The 23,354-nt window shown below is 36.4% G+C and overlaps 1 protein-coding gene across 1 annotated transcript in view; it reads right to left on the bottom strand.

Moving 5' to 3' along the window:
- TUBGCP3 (tubulin gamma complex component 3) overlaps window positions 1-23,354 on the bottom strand; it is an 85,799-nt gene that overhangs the window by 21,335 nt on the left and 41,110 nt on the right. Inside the window, exons 12-17 of the mRNA XM_019746596.2 lie at window positions 17,023-17,133; window positions 16,588-16,696; window positions 12,213-12,402; window positions 11,096-11,231; window positions 10,180-10,248; window positions 6,118-6,253 (exon numbers count right to left, since the gene is read on the bottom strand). Of these exons, the coding sequence (XP_019602155.2) occupies window positions 6,118-6,253; window positions 10,180-10,248; window positions 11,096-11,231; window positions 12,213-12,402; window positions 16,588-16,696; window positions 17,023-17,133 (751 nt within the window). The remainder of the gene's footprint in view (window positions 1-6,117; window positions 6,254-10,179; window positions 10,249-11,095; window positions 11,232-12,212; window positions 12,403-16,587; window positions 16,697-17,022; window positions 17,134-23,354) is intronic.

Here is a 23,354-nt window from a genome sequence, read left to right on the forward strand (position 1 = left end):
TCTTTAAAATACTTCTTTACTTGGATTTAGAGCAACTACATTTTCCCAGCTCTGCCCACCTTTCTGGCTGTTCCTCCCCATCTCCTTTAGGAGGTCCTGTTCCACTTCTCTTTACTCCAACATCTTTTCTCTTCTCGCTCTATTTCTAGGCAACCTCGTTAATTCCACAGCTTCAAGTATCACCTAAGTTAATGACGTCTAAAGTGTCTCTCTACTTTGGATCTGTCCTAGGCTTCAGGTCAATCTAACCAGATACGTGGCATATATCCTTAAAAACATCTCAAATTAATGTACCTGAGACAGAAGCATTCCCCCTAAATATGCTCCTCCTCCAGCGATCCCTGGCCTAATGAATGTCACCATCACCCACCAGCTCAAGTCAGAAATCTGGCTGCCACCCTACTTCTCACCTCTGCACACTGAATCACCAGCCCTGCCTCCCACGTCTCTCACATACATCCACGCACTCTCCCCAACCCTACAGCTGCTGTGTTCACCAGGGACAACGTCATCCCTCACACATCAGTACAACTGATTGGTGTGCCAACCTCCACTCTTACCCAGCAGATCCATTTTTCTCAATGATGCCAGAGGGGCTTTCAAAAAACACAAATCTAGCATGTCACGCCTCCATATAAAAACTTCAATGGCTCCCACTGCCATTAACATCAAACTGATTAACACAGCCTACAAGGTCCTCAAGACCTAGTCCCTGCTTAGCTCTCCTGCCCAACCTCCTCACCCCCTCTCTGAATACATGATTCTGACAAGACTACTGTCCTATTCCCCACTCCTACACTCTTCCCTTGACCAACATACTACTCCTCTCTAGATGCCAGCCACCTCTGGGAAGCCTTTTTTATCCTATCCACACCTGTCAAGTGTCTGCTTTTTGCATTCCTGTAACACCTGATCTTTCCCATATCCAACACTTTATCACAGGGTATCATAAGTTCCTGTTTAAATGTCCATCTTGCCCTAACAGGCGATAAATTTCTTAACAACAGGGACCTTGTTTGTCATATCTGTCATTGGATACCAAGAACAGGCAGCACAAAGTAGGCTCTCAAAAATTATTTAAGTGAGTACAGAGGGCGTCTTTAATGTCACTCTCCTAAAATAAAGCCTCTGAGAATGAAGAGACCTATGGCTGCTGCTCTGAAGACACTGCCTACTATAACTTCACATTTCATCTGTAAGCCTAGAATGAAGATGTAAGCCTAGAAAGGAACATGATAAAATAATCCACATAATAAAAGTATGAAATCCCTGTAATGCTACAATTCTTTCTCTTCCCAGAGTGAGAAACTATGTTATATGCAGTATTTTTTCTCACTGGCCAGTTAAGGCTCTAATGATTGACTATTAACTCAAATCATAAGTAGACTGAATTCACAAGGTATAATTTGGTTCTTTAATTCCTAAAAAATAGAACTTAACAACTTACACCTGAAACACTCCTTGACTCTCTTTGGTGAGCAGCTTGAAAATGCATTTAAAACAAAGTTAAAATATAAGTACTTGTGTTTTTATGGTTGACCCACAAATAATTATATAATTCTAAGAATCCCAAAAGCAAAGCAACATTTGTACTGAGGTCCAATAAATACATAAACAGAGTACATCTCCCATTAGGCTAACTTAACAGTAGACAGTTTTATACACAACATCAAAAATGACTATTCTTTAGTTTATTTAGAATATGTGTTAGAATCATTTGTAATTCTTTACTGCCCTCTAAAGGTTGTTGAAAGAACTTCAAGTTTGATTTAAAAACACTTAAATGGCTCTTAAAGGACTGTACCATGTTTAGGCATCTTTGGTCAGAAGCATATGCTCATGTGGAGATGCACCATAAACAGCATTGAGTGTTGTTAAAAATTATAAAAGTTTCTTTTTTAAAAATACTCTAAACATTTTCTTTACAATTTCATAATCACCTCCTTCAACCTGTATTTATAGTGGATGTCACTACATTTAAAAGTGACTTTATCGAATTACCCATCTGATTTATTTCTCAAGACTAAGGATTCAAAGGCTGTTGGTAAGAGCCAGGATTTTTCATATCTCCTGTGTTAAAAATCTCTGCTCACTGCTAAGGTCCTGCTGCAGACATCTCTGGTGTCTAGTGCATCACCAGGCAAGTAGGAACGACTGTACACGTGGCGTTCTCCCAAGGCAGCACTGTCTAAACACTTTACACAAATTTGAATGTGACAACCCTAGGAGGTAGGTGCTGTCATCATCGCCATTCCCCAGATCAGGACACTGAGGCAGTAGACTAGAAAATCAGCTTGAGGTCATAGCTTGATGCTGGTGGAGTGGGGACTAACCCAGGCAACGCAGTCCAGCATTAGTGCAGACAAACTAACCATTCAGCTTAAAAGTCCAGCAGAGAGAACTTATAAATGTATAACTAGTAAGGACTACTTACTCATCCATACATACAAAAATGAGAGACACAAAACGAAACTCTTAAAGAGAAGAATGTCTGCTCACCTTTAAGTTATTTCACTAAGTCTGGAAAACTATCAATGTAAGATGCATCACTATCACGTTAATCATCAAGAAAGGAAAAATAGCTACCAATTAAACTAGCAAAATGCCATAACAGTCCCATAAAAACATGTCACCTACAAGCTGACCAGCTCTCTCGTCTCCACCACTTTCAATTTTATTTCTAATAAAGACCAAAAAGGAGATTATTTTAATACCACTCTTTTGGGGAGAGGGAACCTCCATTCACTTCCTCCCCCAAATACACAAAGATTGAGAAAAACAAACTCACTTACCTATATTTGTCTATTCCACTTTGTTAAATGTTATTTGAAACACAAGTTTAGACCTGAAGTCTAGCTGAACAGAAGTCCTATGACTAAGGACATACAGAAGAAGCCACCTAGAAACTGGCAGGTGGGGCAAAGATACGGGATGGGCTGGTCCGACACCTACGTGTAGCAGTTAAAAACTGGGAGGCATTATCTCAGCTGTGGAGATCTATCCGGAGGATCAAGGGGTTCAAGTGCCACACCAGGCTCCAAGCCCAGGGTTCCAGTAACGGAAAGAGAAGACCCCACAACTTATGGCTGTGAAAACCAGTGGACATTATGGCTGTGCGTGACAGAAGGCAGCTGGAGTCCCAGACATTCCTCTTAAAGGGCCCACGCACAGACTTACTCTCTGATGGACTCACTAGCTCTGAGCTCCAGTGCTGGGGCGGCAGCTCAAAAGGCACCAGGGTCATATGGGGAGGAACTAAGTTGTCTGGCTTTAGGGCAAGGGCTGAAGGGGCAGCTTTCTCCCAGACAGAAGCGCTTACAGAACACATTTCACTGTTGAGCCCTCCCCCTTCCAACATGCAGACTCAGGCAGCCAGCATATCTGAGTCTTCATTAACCTGGCCAACACTGTTCACCTTGCACTGGTGATTCCCTGAGACCCCACCCCACACAACTTGCAGACCATTATCACAACTCTTATGCTAAGCAAATCATTTTCAAGTGTAATTATTTACTCCAACCCATTTATCTTGATGAATATTACTAAAATGAGTCATAGAGTGATAATTACTGATACCATACATATGACCAAACCATCTATACACACTGTGCATATGTGTAGAACTCCAAAGGTTGTTTACAGGAGCACTTTATAGAAACTTTTTATATTTTTGCCTCAGATAAATGGTTGGTGGGACATTTCTAAATCTGCCACATTAACAAGACTAACTACCTGTTGTTTGATTTCTGTGCATTAAGTTACATGGCCACTAATAACTTTAAAACACTTCCTTATAAACTAAAGGTAAGAACATTACACCCCAATAAAAACAAGCACAAAAAAATTTTTTTCTTGAAGAAACACAAATGGCAGAGAGAAGGAGAGAGAGAGAGAGAGAGAGAGAGTAGGAGAGAGGGAGAAGGAGAAGAAGGAAAAGGAGAAGGAGCAGGAGAAAAAGAAGGAGTTTTTACACTGACCAATAATTTTAAAAGCATTAAAAAAATTACAATGAACTTCCATTTTCACCTACCAAATTGACAATTTGTTTGAATGTAATATCCAATGTTAGCCAAAAAAAAAAAAAAAAAAATACAGCAATGCAGACAACTTTTAAGCAGTGAGAGCTGTGCTTATGTGGATGTAAATTAAATTGGTATAACTTTCCTGAAAAGTAAACAAATAATATGTACAAAATTAAAATATAAATACTAAGTATTAGTAAATACAAAGTAAAACTAAACTTCATACCTGTTAACCCAACAAGTCCATTTCCAACTTATCTATTCTAAAGAAATATTCATTTACAAAAAACTTATGATATTATCTATATTAGTAAAAACAACAATAAAAAGACTACAACCAAAGAGAAAAGATAAAATGATATGTACACATGAGGCAATATTATACTATTAAAAATATTTCAGAGGAAGTTTTAATGACAAAGAAAAAGGATCAGCCAAAGAAACCAAAACTAAACTCTACATAATAGGATCAAGTTATGTTAAAATTATTAATTTTATAAAAACTAAAGTAATATTTTTTCCATATATAGAAAATTGATCAAACAAATGTATTTGTTATCTTCAGGTAGAAAACAAAAAATCATTGCTGATTATTAAATACAAGAGAAAAGCAAATTCATATAGACATTGCTAAGCTGACACCCAAACCAGAAAAATGTATCACAATCAGCTAATATTTAAAATTGTTTAGAGCTCAGATTTCCCAGGGCTAAACATATCACAGATTCTTATTTTGAAAGGAAAAAAGTGATACAATGACGAACTATTTGCATCACACTGAATTGATCTAAATCAGACAATAAGATGCTGAAACAGAGAAGTGACAGCTAAGAACTACTCTACTCAACAGTATTAAGAAGAATGCAGAGGAGCAACTGCAGGTAAACTGAATAACGTACAAGTGCACACCCAGTGTAATAAGTGAGTAATCCTGTGAAACACCACCAGAGGCTCATGAAATCATGGGAAAGAGTGACAGATGCAGACCCGGAAGAAAATGCCAGGTCCTCTGATTCCTCTTCCCACCTCCTTTCAAAAGATACCCACATGCTAGTCAACCCACATTTACTAGAAAGTGGATGTTGAAGGCAGTATTTACTGTCTACAACCATTACAGTATTTAAAAGAAAATGTCCTCCTCCCTTCTCAGTTATTTCAGGGGATCCCTATGATTAATTTTCTATAAAATGAGTCCAAGGAAGGTAGGCCAGGAGCATAAGAGTATCACGATCCGTTGGAAAAGACCAGCAGGGAATAGAGAAAACATGGATGCTTAGTAAATACTGCTGATTCCGTATGTCAACACACGGGGAAGGTACCCTCCAGGCCCCCCAGCTTGCTGGGGTGCCATTATTTTGGAACTTTGGGAGCTGCTCAAGGACCAGGCTTGACCCAGGAAACAAATAAGGCCCACATGTGCCTTTCTTCAAACAACTGCTCCTTTTTTAAAGGAATTATTTTCACCAATCAAAGGATTAAGAGTATAACAGTTTAATTCTCCTTTAGAGACATATTTGAAGTATTTCTCAAAGGTTTTGACCAAACTCAATATCAATATAAAGATTTCAAAATTATTCCTAATTGGCAGTCATTCAATATTTATAACATTAAAATAAACTGACTGACACAAGAATTTTTAGTATAGCTTTTAATTGTAAAATAATATTATAAAATATTTCCATGTCCTGGTTTACGAACCAAAACAAATCATTAAAGCAATTCCCAAACAGACTTTAATTAAAACACTAAGTGAATGTTAAATGAGCCAGTGATTTATTAAACAGTTTTCTTTCTTTAAAAAGTTATTTTTTTTAAAGTACACATATGAACACTAGAGTGAAAAACAAATGTAATTCTAAAAGAAACCTCATGGTCTAAAAATATCTAACTTGACTCAATTTTTTTTCTGATGTGCACTGGAGATAAGCAATATTACAAATGCACCTTATCACAAAAGCCCAATCCAAAAGCCCAATGATGAATCTCTTTTCAGTTCAATTACTTTTAAGCACACTTTTTATTTTTCGCTAAGCTGCTGGTAAGCATAGGCCAGGCTGGGACACGCATCTCCCCCTGCCTTCTGATGGGGGATTACCTGGCATATTTCTCAGGAGCTTCGCATTGCACATATGTCCCTTTCGAATGTCAGTAAGGATGTACTCCATCCGTTTAGCCCTCCAGAGGAAGTTAAATACTCTTAGGTAGTGGCTCATACATTCTCGAGTAAACACCTGAAAAGAACAGCAAAAGACAGGCTGATAGTATTCTGTGACACAAGGATTCTCACAGTATAGGTCTCAATCTTTTTTTACCTTTTTGAACAAAAAGCCAGAGAACACACAATCAACTCTAATAGATACTAAGTAGTATGTAAGTAACTAATATGACACATTTTAGGAAAGTATCACTACATATCAACTGCACTGATTATTTAACTGCTAAGTAGCATGTCAAGCAAACCATAATAATAGAAGATAGATATTTTTATGCCAATTTTACAGATGGGGAAACAGAGGCCTAAGGTAACACAGCTATTAAATGCTGTACTGGAATTTTCAAACCTAGCCTAATCCTAGTCTAAAACGTGGACTCCTCACTACAACTCCAAAGGAGGGTCTGTAAGAATCTCCTGTCTGAAATGAGGCCTTCTGGTTATTTTAACACATGTACTTAGAGCTTTTGAAGGCCATTTCACTACAAATGGCCAACAGTTTCATGTCCAGGGGACCCTGTGGGTAGGGATTGAGTGAGGCTGGCTTTCTATGCCCACCTCCCTCCTACAGTGGCCAGATTTAGCAAATGAGAACACAGGATACCCAGTTAAATTTGAATGTCAGATAAACCACAAATAATTTTCTAGTATAAGTATGTCCCATGCATACAGATAACAGGGTTTTCTGCAGACTTCAGCCAAACTCTTTTCTTACACATATGTGTATGCAGCACAGAGGTGGGTACACTTTCATCCCTTTCTAGATGCCTCCAGCAGAGAATCCATTTACATGTGTTACTGAAAACAGTCAGTCCAAGCAGGGCCTGCACACGAAGCAGCACGTCTAGACTGGGCATTGTGGAGCACACGGTCTGCTCCTGCAGAGCTTGCTTCTTCTTGCCCTTGAGGCTAGTCTTGTCCATTCACACCCTTGGGCTTTGACTCACATTACATTCTTGTAGTGCTCTACGCCCTAGTCCATCCTTCTTTTCTGCCCAAATCCCACTAATCCCTCAAGGACAAAGGCTACACCTCTCCCTGGTCTCACCACTTTCCCTCTTCACACACTTAGGACACTGCTTGACCCTTACAATTGTAGCACTTAGTTGTAGAATGCTTTAACTTGTCTTCTGATTTCATACATTCTTGGCACCTCTCACCTGTTACAAGGGCTATCTGTTTATTATTCTGTAAGCCTTTGTGTGCCGGTATCTGGTAGGTGTTCAATACTGATGACTACATGTCTGCATAGGAGTGGTGAGGAGCCACTTTGAAGAGATCCAAAATCAACTGAGTGTTTGGAGATTATCTATTTTACTGTGCTGCCTACACTATTAACATTCTTGCAAATATAGAAATGAAGAGTGACCAAATTAAATAATTTTACAAATAAATCAAAGGATTCTTTGCTATACAAATGATATCTTATAGGAGTCCTTTAAGTACCAAGCTCCCAGAGCACATTTAACATGACCTGATTTATAAAAATTCAGTTTCATCACAATTGTCTAGAAACTGTTTAAGAGGATGACACTCATGTTCCACTGCATTTATACAGGGAATGACATCCTCCACATTTTAGTTTTGCTATGTAGATGGTCTTTTGGTTCATTGTCCATTATAAACTTCAGGTAAAATTAAATAAATAAGCTTCTGACACCTCATCTAACACCCTGGAGATGAAGGACAGAAATTAATGGATTTTATCCTGCCCACTGTCAAAAAGGGGGAGATTAAAGATATAATCTTTCCATATCCTTCTTCACAGAGTAAGAAGCTAAAATTGTTATATTAGTTATAAGATATGTACCCATTATAATTAAATTCTGTACAAAAATGACAATCTCAATTAATGAGAATAAAAAGGAAATACAGATAATATGGTAAATTAAATTTAAGAGGGAAAGAGCAGAAAATCCATTTTCTCCCAAAATTTGACTCTAAAAGTGTATGCAGTGTATTAGTGCTCTTTTTTATCTTTCTAGTGACTTCTGCATACAACTGCATAAAATGTAATCTCTGATAATTAAAAATTATTTCAATTTGTAATATTAGTCTGAATTCCTGCAGTTGTACAACAATATGGCTGTAAGTATACTAATCTAGGACATAAACTAATCCTAAGACTAGAACAGCAAATACCAGCCATGCAAGAGATCATTTCCCATGTGTTGTCCCTGGCAGACTTTGCTCAAGGCCCTTTTCTCCTTCCCAATTCAGCCCCCAAGCTTGCACCATCAACCTACTGGAGTAGGTATACAGACTGACACATATTGTCCATAGATGGGAATATATCCTAAATTTGTTTTTAAAATATCATTTATTTGATATTTAAGTCTTTCTACTAGAGCTTTTTAAAATCTAAAAATTTAAAAATACAACACTGTATAATCAATTTTTTATACATAAGGTACACAATGCATAACTTTGATATTCCTAGTAAGCTCTGCAATATTATGAAATAATTAAGTAGTTGTATATACAAACTACATTCAGTTTATCTATTACTCAAAGCACTTAACATTTTGTGAAGTAATCAGTGCAATTGCTTTCACTATAGTATCTTTTACACTATGAAAAAAATATATATAATGTATACAATATTAACAAGGTAGATCATATGGAAATTTCTAATTTAAACAATTTGTTAAAATATCTTGTTTTATACACTATAATTATTTAAAAGTGCTTAGGATATAAGTCAAAGGTGAAAAAACTAATTTAAATATGACCAAAAATTAGAGAGCAATTATTCATTTAAAATATGGTAGCTTTGATCCATTAATAATTTATGCGTAAAAAGAACTGTACCAGGAGCTACCATTTCACAGTAGACATGACACTGAACCATCAATAGTAAATCAATTGACCTGAAAGTGAAAAGATGGAGACTAAGGTTTTGATGAAAGTGTTCTAGCTGGGGATGTGATTTATATTAATACTTAGAGAAGCAGGAACAATAATGGAGTCAAACTCTACAAGAACCACTGAGGAGAAATTTTAGACCCAAATGATATTACTTCTTAACAGACTATTTTCCCCAATAATTAAAAGAAATGCATCTTCTTCCTCAATATTTTAGATATAAAAATGATTGAAATAAGTTCAAAGAGGGATCTTAGGAGAATTTATGCAAGTCTGAAGAATTAAGAAAAAAATGAGCACTTAAGAAAGGGCATTTTAATTGTAGACACAAAAAAAGATAACTCTGCTGTCAATCTTTTATGATCTGGTAACTGTTAAATACCGTGTTTCCCTGAAAATAAGACCTAGCCGGACAATCAGCTCTAATGCATCTTTTGGAACAAAAAATTAATATAAGACCTGGTCTTATTTTACTATACTATATAACTGGGTCTTATATAATATAAGATCAGGTATAACATAACAACATAACATAACACCGGGTCTTATATTAATTTTTGCTCCAAAGCATTAGAGCTGATTGTCCAGCTAGGTCTTATTTTCGGAGAAACATGGTAGTACCTTTCTTTAAGCATGGTAAAGGCACTATGAATAAAACTGAAGCTATTTCTCATCAGTTGAAATGAATACTAAATATCAAATTTTATCTGAGTAAGAAAAATACAACTCCCCTAAAATACATTTCATAGCTCCTTTCAAGTTATCCTAAATTAGTCGCTAGAGTCCAAGAATAATGGAACAATATGAATAATCCATTGATCAAAAACTTGCTGAAACCTATGATAGAACAAACGAAATTTTTAAGAATTCTTAAAATAGAGCATTTCAGTATTCATTAATGATTATTTAAAAACATGCACACAATTTTGGCTTAAGTATTCAATCAATAGGTATATCCCAGACGTCAAGTGATCACTTTAATTAGAAGCTCTTAGAGAAGAAAGCCAATTCTAAAACAACAAAATGTTTAGCAAAGTAAATAGCTATGACTATTATAAAAAGTACCCAGAATGATCTTACAGTTGCAATGGGTCCGTCGACATGGTAATCCAGGCTGAAGACGTCCCACCCGGTGTCACCTGGAGACACCTAAGAGCAAACACAAACAGCTGAAGGACTTTCCACCCTTGTTAAGCTTATTGCTAAAGAACTTGTCAAATTCTCAAAGAAAGGCAGTAAAATTTTTAAAAACTGCTCAATAGTTTTGAGTGTTAGCTACATGAAAACAGAGAATTGCATCTTTTTGTCATCTGGATCCTCAGCATTTAGACCACGCAGGCACATAGCAGGCAGTCTAAAAGTATTTTTTAATGAATGTTGTAAAATGTGTTTAAAATTCATCACCATTTCTTTACGACAAAAACCAGCTGCCTTAAATGTCTGAAGTCTTTAAGTCAACATTTTTAAAACCCCACTAGGTTCTGCTAATGGCCTTTCATCATAACTAAGCAAACAAACTCTACTGTTTATGATACTCATTCCCCTAAAAGTCGTCTATCAAACTGACACCAAAAACACCTATTTTTTATAATTATTATTGTTATTATTACTATTATATTATATATCATCTCAGTGCCTCCTATCAACATTACTGTTAACAGGAACTAGGATTTACTAGGCTTCCACATGTGCCACCAAGCGCTGTGACAAGTGTTGCACGTTCTCTGCCAACAGCCCTGTGAGGAGCCCCCTTTGTAAGGTGAGAAGTGATACCTAGTGTGGTTTAAAGGTGCAGTGATTTGTCAAGATCACACCACAACAGGCGACAGGGTAGGGACGGGAGCTCAGGTTGTCCAGTCTTTCAGTAATGACTGTTACCTACCAGACCAGACTAGGTGTGCCTTAAACAACATGGAAAACATTAAGCGAGAATGCGCTGGCCTCAGTGAGAGCTCACTGCTTTGTGCAGATTGTATATATCCCACAGTTGCAGTACCTCCAGCAGCCTCACATCCAGTCTTTTGAGGATCTCAGGACTGTCAAACTGGGCATTGGTGGCTCTGACAGCAGTTTCAAGAATTCCAGTCAAGTTGTGTTGATACAAAGTTGTAGCTGGACGAACAAGTTCTGGTCTTAATAGATATTTTAAAAATAAAAGAAAATGTTACTTGAATTCTTAATAAGCTGTGTAAAAACTTAAAATAATAAAAAGAGTTCAAATTATAAAAACTAAAAAGACAAATGGAACCAATACTACATGGCAACAAAAGTTTCACAAAATTAACTGTAAATAGGATTTCACAAAGTATTTAGGGAAGTAAAACATTGCCTTAAAATCTCACAAAAATTAATTTTGATTCAGCTTAAGATGAAAATACTTAAATGTACCATACATGTTAACAAATAAAGTTGTACAACTTACGACTAGCCTATAGTAGCATGAACTACTGTAATTTCCTACACAGGTCCAATGGGAGGACCGGTCTTCATTAAATCAAAACAATCAGATCTGTGGATGATTCTAAGGACTAAAAACAACTGCATTATCAGCAAACATTCCTGAAAGGATACTAACATCTAAAAGGAAGCTAACATTTCTATGACCAAGAGCTGACCGCGTTAAGAACACAACCCTGGATTGGATCCCAGGGGTCTAAATGTCTACTGTTGAAGCCAGGAGCTGTCTGCATCTCTACTTACTGATGGAGGGGAAGGACACAGAACAAGACAAAAAGAATAGTAGTTGTTTTGTGAGGCTTTTTTTTAAATAAGAAACCACGTAAACTGAAAGTTTCAGTTTTAAAATCATCGTTTTTATTTTTCTGACTACTTTCAAACTAAAGCTAATTGTGATTATGCTGTGTGCTCCTCATACACTAGACTGTCAGTGCCAGTGTTTGTAAAGTGCACAAGCTTCTCCTATGAACAAGCAGAAATAAAGGGACTTTAACATGACAATGACAATTTTATCTTTTCCAATTTTATCTTACCAATATGTTCTATAAGAATTCTGACAAATTTTCCTCTAATGCCATTTATTAAACAAAAATTGTAAGACCCTTTATCATGTTGAAAGCTATTGTGTACTTGTAACAAACAGAACATTTTCTTACTTGAGCAAATCCATTAAGTGCCTTATGAAGTCTCCCTGACCGAGCAGCAAGTACCGCCTCATGGCCTGCATGTGGTCTAGCAAGCTGTACTTTTTATTGAGAACGTCCAACAGATATTTGCTGGTCTCAAAATAAGCCGCGTCAATTTTTCCCTGAAATGCATTTTCCAAATCTGTGAATAAATCTGCAGCTGTAAAGAACAAAAGAGAAAAGTACATATACATATATAATTTGTCTATTAACAAAGGACAAATTAAAGGTGCACAGGCATGAGTCATCGCCAATGCCTGCAAATGGCATCGGTGACAGCCCAAACAGGTCACATGCTTGGTCAGGAAGGCAAACAGGGGTCTTTATCCCATGAAACCAAAAACAAGGACATCTGGCTGGATTTACAGCAGACATCTGCACTGTGACCTACGGGAGGGACCCCTAACCACACTGTTCATCATTTCATGGATTTAAGGTCAAATCACCTTCTATAATAAAACTAACTCAAAATCTCACTAAAACACTGGTAGGGCGGGTCAGTGTTGCATTGCCTGCACATGCCTACAGAATATTTCCAAAACTAGTTTCAGGAATAAACCCAAACAGCACATGCAATGAGCTCTGTGAATTGTGAAACTCAGTGTAAACGTTAGGTATGGTTATCACGCAGCCATAGTACAGCATCGGAGAGTCATCTCTAGGGAAAGATTTGGAGATTTTCTAGGGCACAGGTAATAAGAGCAGACTGTCACTAACAAAGAAGCCTAACTCTAAGCAGTAACATAAAAAAAAAAAAAAAAAAAAAAGTATTTCCATAGCTTCATATTGAGAAGAAATAGCATGTGGAGATTAATAGAGCTTTTTAATGCTAATTTACATCTGTACAGCACAAAACGGTTCATCAAATTTATCTAAATACTTGATTTTATTTCACAACCATAACACTTAAACTAAAAAATAATCTCAATGTCAAAAAACAATCTAAGATTGAGAAAAGGTAAAATACTTATTCAAGGTTAAGCAAGCGACAAGGTCTTTAGAGTCCAATTTAAGTCTCCGCTACCTCAGTTACCAATTTGAAAATATCAGAAGACTTTTTAAGATGTTTTTTCATTTGTTCTTCAGAACTGTCCCATTAAGAAAAACCTATTTTAGTATTGCCGTTATTCCAATTACACATTAACATGGGAAAACCAGGGTGTCCATAGTGAGGAAAATGCACCGTTTCCTGTAGAAGGGGAAGTCTGATGATGCAGTAACATCAGGACACTACTAGTGAGCTGTGCTGTGATCACATTTTAAGGGGAGAGAGCGTATATTTCTGTTGATCTATATAGTTTTAAAAAGATAAATATTTTCCCCCCAGAAATGTTTTTACTATTCCATTGTTTGAGTCATTAAGAATTTTCATTCCAAAGAAACGTTTTAAAATTAGCCATGTTTCAGCCCAAAGTGGCCTATCAGAAGACATACGGTTCAGAGCTTCCTCATACACTCTTATTCCTTGATGACTTAGGCATATCTTATGCTGCTCTTTGTAAAAATTTGCTCCTTATTCTTTAGTCACACTTTTAAATCTTCAAAAATTTTCACACATAAAAAATGCAAATTTTACTTCTTCCATTGCTTTTTTAATTATTAGCAGTTCTTCAGCGTTTCCATCTTTTATCTTCCCAACTGTACTATAAGCTTAATAGCAAAAATAAACCTTATTCTGCAGACTGCAGCAGTGGAGAGGGAGACAGGCACAGCAGTAGGTGCTGTAATTGAGAAAAGGTTGTGGCAGTAAATTAACAGCAGCAGCCATCTCGATGGAGGCCTCCTGCACGCTAGGCAGTTACTGGTTGCTTTACAATGTTGTTTCACCTCACCAGCTCAATCCGTGCCTACATGTCTCCACAGCAAGCACAGGGATACACTATTTGGCCTCTCAGGTTGGTCATCTTCTCTCTAGCACTAAGGAATGGTCAAAATCTGTCAATACAACTCTTTTCCTGGCTCTTCTTGCTTCTTCTACCTCTCAAACAGATTGTTTCCCAAAATTCTGTACTTGAATCACATATCTCTCCATTCTAGGAACTAACCTGGGGTCTGTGGATCCCTAAAATGTATATGCAAATTGTGTGAAATGCACTTGTGGAGGTAAGTGGGACGGGGATGCAGATGAGAGGTAACTCCACAGCTGGAGTTACCACTATGCCATGGAGCCTCTGCTGAACCTGCATGGTGATACAGGCGCTTCCCAAATCTCTACAAGTCTGCCCTGACCTCATATGGATTTTCAGTACAGCATTTCCAATACATTCTGGAAATCTCCTCTAGTGAGTCCTATCAGATATTGAAAATCAAATTGGGCTAACAGGTACAAGAATTGATGTTCAACATCACTAATTATCCAGGAAAATGCAAATCAAACCACATTCGGGTATCATTTCATACCTGTCAGAATGGCTGTTATCAAAAAGGCAAGAAATAACAAGTATTGGTGAGGATGTGGAGAAAAGGGAACCCTCATACACTGTTGGTGGACATGTAAATAGGTTCAGCCACTATGGAATAGTGTGGAGGTTCCTCAAACAATTAAACAGAACTACTTTATTGACGCAGCAATCCCACTCCTGGAATATTTATCCAAAGGAATTGAAATCAGGATCTCAGAGATATCTGCACTCCCATATTCACTGTAGCCTTATTCACAACAGCCAAGATATGTAAACAATTTAAATGTTTACATCGACAGAAGAATGAGTAAAGAAAATGTGGTATATATACACACAATGGAATATTATTTAGCCTTAAAAAAGAAGGCAATTCTGCCATTTGTGACAATATGATTGGATCTGGAGGACATTAGGCTAAGCGAAATAAGCCAGGCACAAAAAGACATACTGTATGGTATCACTTATATGTGAAATCTAAAATAGTTAAACTCATAGATGCAGACGGTAGAATGGTGGTTACAGGGCCCAGGGGAATGAGGAAAAGGGGAGGTATAGGTCAAAGGGTACAAAGTTTTGGTTATACAAGTTCTGGTGATGTACTATACAGCATAGTGCCTACAGATAACAATGTTATATTATATACTTAAAGCACTTTATCTGTACATCTCATTTCATTTATCACTTTTTTTATTTTGTTACTGTACATCTTATCTCCACACCTAGATTATAAACTCATGAAAGGCATAGCTATGGTGAATTCAGATTATCTCCCCTACAGCTACCACAATGTCCTATGTAAAGTAAACTTGAATGAAGCAAGAGGACAATATAAATAGCAAATACGGCCAATACCGGAAAATTATACATGTAAGTCAGCCACATACAAAATACCATGAAATTATTGAGGTTAGGGCAGGCAGCAAATGGAAAAAATAGAAGAGAAGATAGCAGTGAATGAGGAAAAACCATAAATCATTTAATGCAGGCAAAAATTTATGCAGCGTTTTGAATACAATAAACACTTGTAAATCCTTGATTTCTGAACGAGCCTTTAAGTTCCAAAGTATGGCTATCATTAGTAACATGTTTTCCTTTATTTTTTTATTTTGGCATACTGTCACTATATCATGAAAAAAAGTAATACAATAAAATAGCTATACCTATTCCAAAACTTATTGTCTAACTCTATAAAAAAGGGAACTCAAAATTAACATAGTAATAGATATTTTATATATTATCATATTGTGTATTAAAGTATATAATAACGTGTCAGTCCTGTTGAATGAAAATTACTTCAAGCAATATATGAGGTCTGACAAGTTTGTAAACTTGTTGCAACGATGTGGTTGACCTTTTTTGATATCAGAGAGATTATTCATTATGAATTTGTACGAACTGCACACACAGTTAACCAAGTTTACTATTTGGAAGTGCTGAAAACACTGCGTGAAAAGTTAGATGAAAATGACCTGAACCTTTTGCCACCAATTCATGGCTCTTGCATCACGACAATGCACCAGCTCACATGGCACTGTCAGTGAGGGAGTTTTCAGCCAGTAAACAAGTAACTGTACTGGAACACCCTCCCTACTCACCTGACCTGACCCCCAATGATTTCTTTCTTTACCCGAAGATAAAGGAAATATTGAAAGGAAGACATTTTGATGACATTCAGGACATCGACGGTAATACAACAGCTCTGATGGCCATTCTAGAAAGATTTCCAAAATTGCTTTGAAGGGTGGACTAGGCACGGGCATCAGTGCATAGCTTCCCAAGGGGAGTACTTCAAAGGTGACCATAGTGATATTCAGCAATGGGGCATATGGCACTTTTTCTAGGATGAGTTCGTGAACTTAATTGTCTGAACTCATATACCACCATCACCACCACCACCACCACCACCACCACCACCACCACCATAGTCAGCACTGCCATCCTACCATCTTGGGGTGATTCTGCAGACTTGGTCACAGCTATCATCTTTGTAGTGGGCGTCTGGTCGTGACAAACCTGGTGCAGGAAATTTATTGATTTTCCTATCAAAAGGACCTAAAAAAGGAAAATATCCTATAGTTAACCTTTATATAAAGTTAAAATGATAAATCATCCAACTACTACAATTATTCAAAAGCAACAAATTTACTATTGATTAAAAACTAAACAACAAGAACATGTGGGATAGCATGAAGTAAATTCTAGGAATTGAAAAGATGTTCTTAACAAACACCTTAATATGTTGATGTATTCAATGAATATAAACTTCACCTCTAGAATGTGAATCCTAAAATGCAATGAAGAGGATTAGTTTTGTCACATGATCCAGGCAGATATAGCATTAAAAAGTCAAAACCACAAAAATCTCTTCTAATCTCTACCTTCTTAGATTGATCCATCGTAATAAATGAAGGAATCATCGATTTCCTTAAAGTATACTTGTCATGCCACAGTCGATCTGTTTTAACTGTTGGATCTGATGCTACAAAAAACTGAAAACAAAGAGGCATTGAAACATTAAAAAGTAATATTTATGGCAAAATATTAGGCAACAGCAACATCAAAGAATAAATTATTCTATAAAGCAAAGTTCTCCAGATACAGGGACACTTAACATTTATACAATAAAGCTTGTTTTAAAAAGTATTTTGGACAGATCTCTCTAAATGTAATTACATGTTTCCCAGGCTTTTAAAACCAAAGTACAATGAAAATAAGTGAAGCTGTTTCTTGAAGACTTATGATCTTCATTATGAATATCAATTATAATCTTTATGTAACACTGGAGATCTAAGTGTGAGGGCTACCTAATCCATTTTGGACCTTAGTAAAAACATACCGACTTCTTGAGCTATTTGAATATTCAATTCATGCCTCCTTTGTAGAGTTTTTCCAAATGCATTTCTTCCATCTATTTAGCTGTGTCTCCTTCTATGAGTATGCCTGCCCTCTGTAGGTTCTCTCTTGCAGAGCCCCCAAGTCTAAACACAGAGGTGCCGAAACTAACGTACTCTGCTTACGGACTGTTGGCTACATGTAGACCATGATGTAGGAATGACTAGCACCAGTCTACCAAGTGGCACCAAAGAAGTGACCTTCTCTTGTTGGCTGTCCCCGAAAACCACCTGTGCTCAGATGCTTCTCCCTTGTTTAATGTGCTTCTCCCCTTTGTTGTCCCCACAAACCATCCTGATCGTTGACATCAGCAAGCACACATGGTGGTAAGGAGAAAACTAAATTGCTATTTTTTCTAGATCACCTGTTATTCCAAGGAGGCCATTCTCATTTTTCAGTCTTCTGTCCTAACAAACTTGTTCTTTTATTTCTATATAAACTCAATTTCTGATAGCAGAACTGCTGAATCAAAGTAATTTTTTTTTCATTTTTATAGACAATGCCAGATTTCCTTTCCAAATAGCTCATTGATCCTACTACCAGCAGGATGCTCCGTATTCTGCATCCTTGCTCATTTTAGGTTTTGCCAATCAGTGAGATGAAATCATGGTTGCCTGTACTACTATTCTACTGACCACAAAAGAAGTTGGGCTTCTTTTTGTAATGCTGACTGCCATTTGCTTTTCTTCAGTGAATTATCTTTTCATATCCTTGACCTGCCTTTCTATGGATTTTGTCTTTTTCTTATCAATATATTCTGCTATATTAGGGATAGTTACCATTTGCGAATCATTAAGTATTATAAACTTAATATTTCTAAGTTATTCATTTGCCACTGTTCATAGTATGTCCCATGTTAATATTTTGTTCTATTTTTGTGTCACGTAGTTGTAAATGTCTTCCTGTACGGCTTTGGAGTTTCCTAGATTAAGATCTTCCCATTCCTAGATCATAGAAATATTCTTCATAATCTTCTTTTAGTATTCCTACTGTGTCATTTTTATTACTTAGATCTTTCATCCCTTTGGAATTATCTTGGACATAGTATGATATAGGAGGGTCTGTGTTTCCCTTTGGACAGCATTTCCTCTTTATCAGCCAAGTCAGCACCTTTTCTTAATATACCATTCTTTCCTCTAAGCTAATATGCCTCATTAAAAACTATCATTATAATTAATTACATCAAGAGTAAAAGGAGGGAAAAGTGACTATATCAAGAGATCCAGAGGAGGTATTTGATAATGTCTTTATTACCATCCTCCAACTGTGACGTTAGTTTTTTTGTTTTATCATCATGAACATGGAACTAAATGTATCTGGTGTTTTAATCCGTTAGTTATTATCCTTATTGGTGCTCCAAGTTTCCCGTTCTGGGATGACGGGAGCATCTGTAAGCTAGCTCCAGTCCTTCAGACTTCACCCGAGTGGTCTTCCTTGCTTCTGGTCTGGAAGGTACTCTATGCTCATCTTGTTCATTTCTCCCCCAGAATCAGCCAATTTTCCAAGAAGCCCTAATTCCGTTTAGGGAGTAATAGCATTTGGACCGCAAACTCAGTACCTGGTAGTATTTTTGGCCAGAAGCTGGATAGATTGAGGCTCAGCACTGGCTATGTTACATGTGGCAGCAGGTTCCCCAGTCGGACTTTAAAATCTATTTAAATCATAACATACCTAAAGTGCCTTTTTGGTGGATCTTACATAAATTCCAAATCACCAATAAGTGAACAGCACACAACCCTGACTAGAATGGTGTGTCCAGAGATACAAAATGGATTAAAGAATTTTAAAAGTATTTTTAGCATTTATATAGCAATACAAAATTAATGGTTTCCTAGAAAAACGTAAATAACCAAAACTAAATCAAGAAAAGAGAGGGGACTCTAAAAAGAGCAGTATCTTTAGAAGAAATCAGAAATGTAAAATTTTAACTATCACTAAGGCATTTAAAAACCAGAGTTTAAAAACCAAAATATAATGAAAACAAATTGAGGGCCTAATTTAACTTTAAAAAATATATCATTCTTATGTTAAAGTATGCTAGACTACAGAAAATTATACAGAATACTCCAGTTTATTTTATGAATCTAGAGTAACACTAGCAATACCTGATTGAAAAAATACCCAAAATGGAAACTATGGGCCAGTTTCATTTAAGAACATAGATGAATAAATTCTGAATAAAATATGATCCTTGCATTACTAGGATAAAATATTTTTGGTCAGTTCACATTATACTGCTAATACACTACTAAATGTCTAAAAGCATGGGAATATTTAATGAATTATAAAATATTATCAAGTAGTCACTGAAAATAAAGTTTGTTCTTAACTATCACAAACCCGACTGAGAATCTGATGAAAAGCATAGATATTCTTTTCCCAGGAAAAAATGCATATAGCCACACAAATACACAGTTTTATGTACTGTTCAGGAGTTTCAGAGATCACATTGTAAGAAGACTTGGTATAAAACAATAATATTTAATGGCATGAAATTATTTTCATTATTTACTTCATATAAAAAAAGTAAAAGGTTACAAAATACTATGCTTGGTATGGTACATATGCAGAAATATACAAGAATACATTGAAAAGGGGAAGATATAAAAATATTAATAGAGGTTATGTTTTAGGATGAGATTACTAATAAATTTTAATTTTCTTTTCTGTGCTCAAATTTTTTTTAGTGCACAAGTATTTTTAAATCAGAAAAAACATTGTTCTAAAGAACTGAGTAATTCAAGCCAATGAGTGAACATACAGTACCAATAAGAATGTTTTCAGTAACATCATTTTCCCAGCACAACCAACTAAAAAAGATTTTCCTTCTGTTAACAGAATTCTACTACAAAGGGTAAACATACAAAAAAAATTTTTTTTTAAAGATGATCCTTGTAAGTCAGGGCTAGATGGTATCAATTATATACAGACAACCTCCTTTATAAGTAGGTATTTGAATAAATGCTAATATTTTTATGACCATCAGGATGAGATCACTACATTTATTTTCAATTCAAATTTTTTATCTTTAGGTACCACTTTAAATTATTAAAGTATTAATTGATCTTTATTTTCTAGTTTTTATGGTCCTTTTCTGATTTTAAGCACATAATTAATGACTACTTTGAGGGATAACCAGTACTACTATAACGAGACTATCACTTTAACATACACTTAAGTCATTCCTGATAGAAGTAAAAATAAGCCCACCAGGAGTAGGGTACTATCACCATAATATGACTACGCTGCAGCTTGCCATTCAACAGATTAATCGCATATAAATTGTATTTATCTGTTATTCACTTAAACAGAAAAGCTAGTTTCTATAGACAACACACTAATTTATCCTGATAGATGGAGTGCAGCCGGATTTTTATCAGTATGAACAATAAGAAAATTTAATTTAAAAGATAAAAACCTCAGACAATTCTGTCTTCTTTAGAAGTTATGAAAGCATCACTTCATCTGAGGGCAAAGTAGCATGCAATTACTCCACCAGCAAACATCGTGTAGCGAACACCGAAAGGAATGGGTACATCTTAGAATTTAATTAATCCCACGAAAAATACATAGTTATAGAGTACAAATCAAGGTCAGAATATAATTGCAATATGCTTTTATTTTATTGATGCATTTTCCACTCAAGGTTCTTTAATTTTCACCATTATATCAAACACAGAAAGAACCGAGGGAAAAAATAAAACATAATTGTACCATGATTTCTCATTAACTGTTGGACAAATGCCAAGGCCTCCCTACTATAAACAGAAATGAAGAGGGTAATTTTATTAGCAAGCAACTTAGTTTCTAAGAACCAGATCCATTAATACAGGCCATGAAAGCCCCCAACTTCAACCTGTCAATCCCACAGGCAAATACCAAGAGCTCCACACCTAGAGAAGCTCCAATGGCTCCGGACCAGAGGAATGGGTGAAAAGGGAAATAATCAGGTAAACTGATAAATAACAATACTTTAGTGTGGGGCATAAAAGTACCAAAACTGCAACATATTTATAAGGTAAACTTTTACATTTCAATTATTCTCAGCCAACGTATAAAAGGAACAAATTAATAAGACTGCTGAATGGATCCACAGAGATAGATATTCCCAAAAGCAGTCCCTGAATTATCTCTAGTTTGCTGACCTTCCAATTCAAGGATGGAGATTTTCAGGGCATTATTAGAGCATTTAAGTAAACATCTGAAGCAAGTCTGAAAAATTTTGAATTTTGAAAGCAAGATAATTTATTTTTAACTTCCCCCTTCTTTTTCTGCTCCTAGTTGGAGCCCTTATCCTTTACATCTCTGGCAAGTTTATCTAAAAGGCAAAAACGTAAAATAAATGATTAGGTTGGTGCAAAAGAAATTGCAGTTTTTGCAACTGTTTTTAACCTCTTAAACTGCAATTACTTTTGCACCAACGTCATAACATCAAGCTATCCTGTTCTTACATTGAACATGTTGGCAAAATTTGTTACCTTATTCAGTTTACCTGGGAGAGAACCCATGTGAGCTACTAAAAGGCCTAATGATAGTTTCCCTAGATAGTAAAAAAATTAGGGTTTTTTAATGAAAAAAATTAGGGTTTTTTCATAGTACTACTTTCTAAAAGCCAAAAATAATTAGAAACCTCTCCCCCAGTATTAAAAAGTACTTCTACATAATCCTTCAGGATATCTTCAATTCTTGTAGCCCTCCATTTTCACCTGTTTTTGCATTTCATGACACAAGATAAAATAAAAGTTGGACACCAGTTGGACACCACTGGGCTAAGGGATCATATCTTTTTAACAGTTAAAAGTTAAACTGCAACCAGTGCATCCAGCAACAGAATTTAACGATGCCATTCCAGAAAGAGCAAAGCTCAGAGGCCACCTGGGAGCTTTTGTTTCAGATAAAAGGAGCAAAAACTCATCAGCTAAGCCCAGAGGCAGCTAAGGCAGGACTCTGAGTACACTCAGCAGCAGGAGAGGCAGAGAAAAGCTTTCGGGGAAACAGGTGAACTTGGGCATTTGAAAGAGCTTCCTGGAAGGACAATTGCAACAAAGCTACTTTACACCTAAAGTGAGCTCTGAGTAGCCATCAGCAAAGACAGCCTAAAGCAGGAAAGTTACTGAGGAGCAAGGCTGGGTAACAGAGAAAGAAGGTCCAAGAACCCCGCCAAGGGCAGACAAGGGCAGAGATGGTTCCCAGTCCCACATCTGACCTGTATTCCACCAATTCTAAGGCAGGAAAACAAGATGGTCCATGGTGTCAGGACCAGTTTGACTTTTCTTGTAGGTTTTGTTCTAACTGGGGGGTTCTTAACTTGGGGTCCACGGCACAAAATGCAGAGGGGTCTGTGAGCTCGGAAGGAGGGCAATTACACTTCTATTTGCATTATCCTCTATCTGAAATTCAGTTTTTCTTAGATTATAAAAGCAAAAAACAAACCACACTTTATGTGAGTTTATTACCAATAGAAATCCTGCATTTTCACATCGCCTGTTAAGTTGTTGCACGTATCTTGAAATAGCCACTAATCCTTCTTAATAAAAGTTAATAAAAACATCTATTACTATATTACTAAGTTAACATTAAGTGTGGAAACATTAGAAAAAGGAGGTGAGTTCTTTACTATAGAATTTCTCTTGTATGCAGTATTTTCTATTCTTAATTGACTAGTAAACTTTTTTCTCCTCACAGAAAAACTCCCAAGAAAATAGTCTACAAAGGACTGCTGGTGTGGAATAAGGGGGCACTCTGAATTCATCTCCCGTTCATCACCTCCAACCTTCAGGGAAAACTACAGGAGTCTGTAGTTGGTACTGCAGGGGAT

Source organism: Rhinolophus sinicus, linkage group LG04, assembly GCF_036562045.2.
Source record: "Rhinolophus sinicus isolate RSC01 linkage group LG04, ASM3656204v1, whole genome shotgun sequence".
Classification (NCBI taxonomy): Eukaryota; Metazoa; Chordata; class Mammalia; order Chiroptera; family Rhinolophidae; genus Rhinolophus; species Rhinolophus sinicus.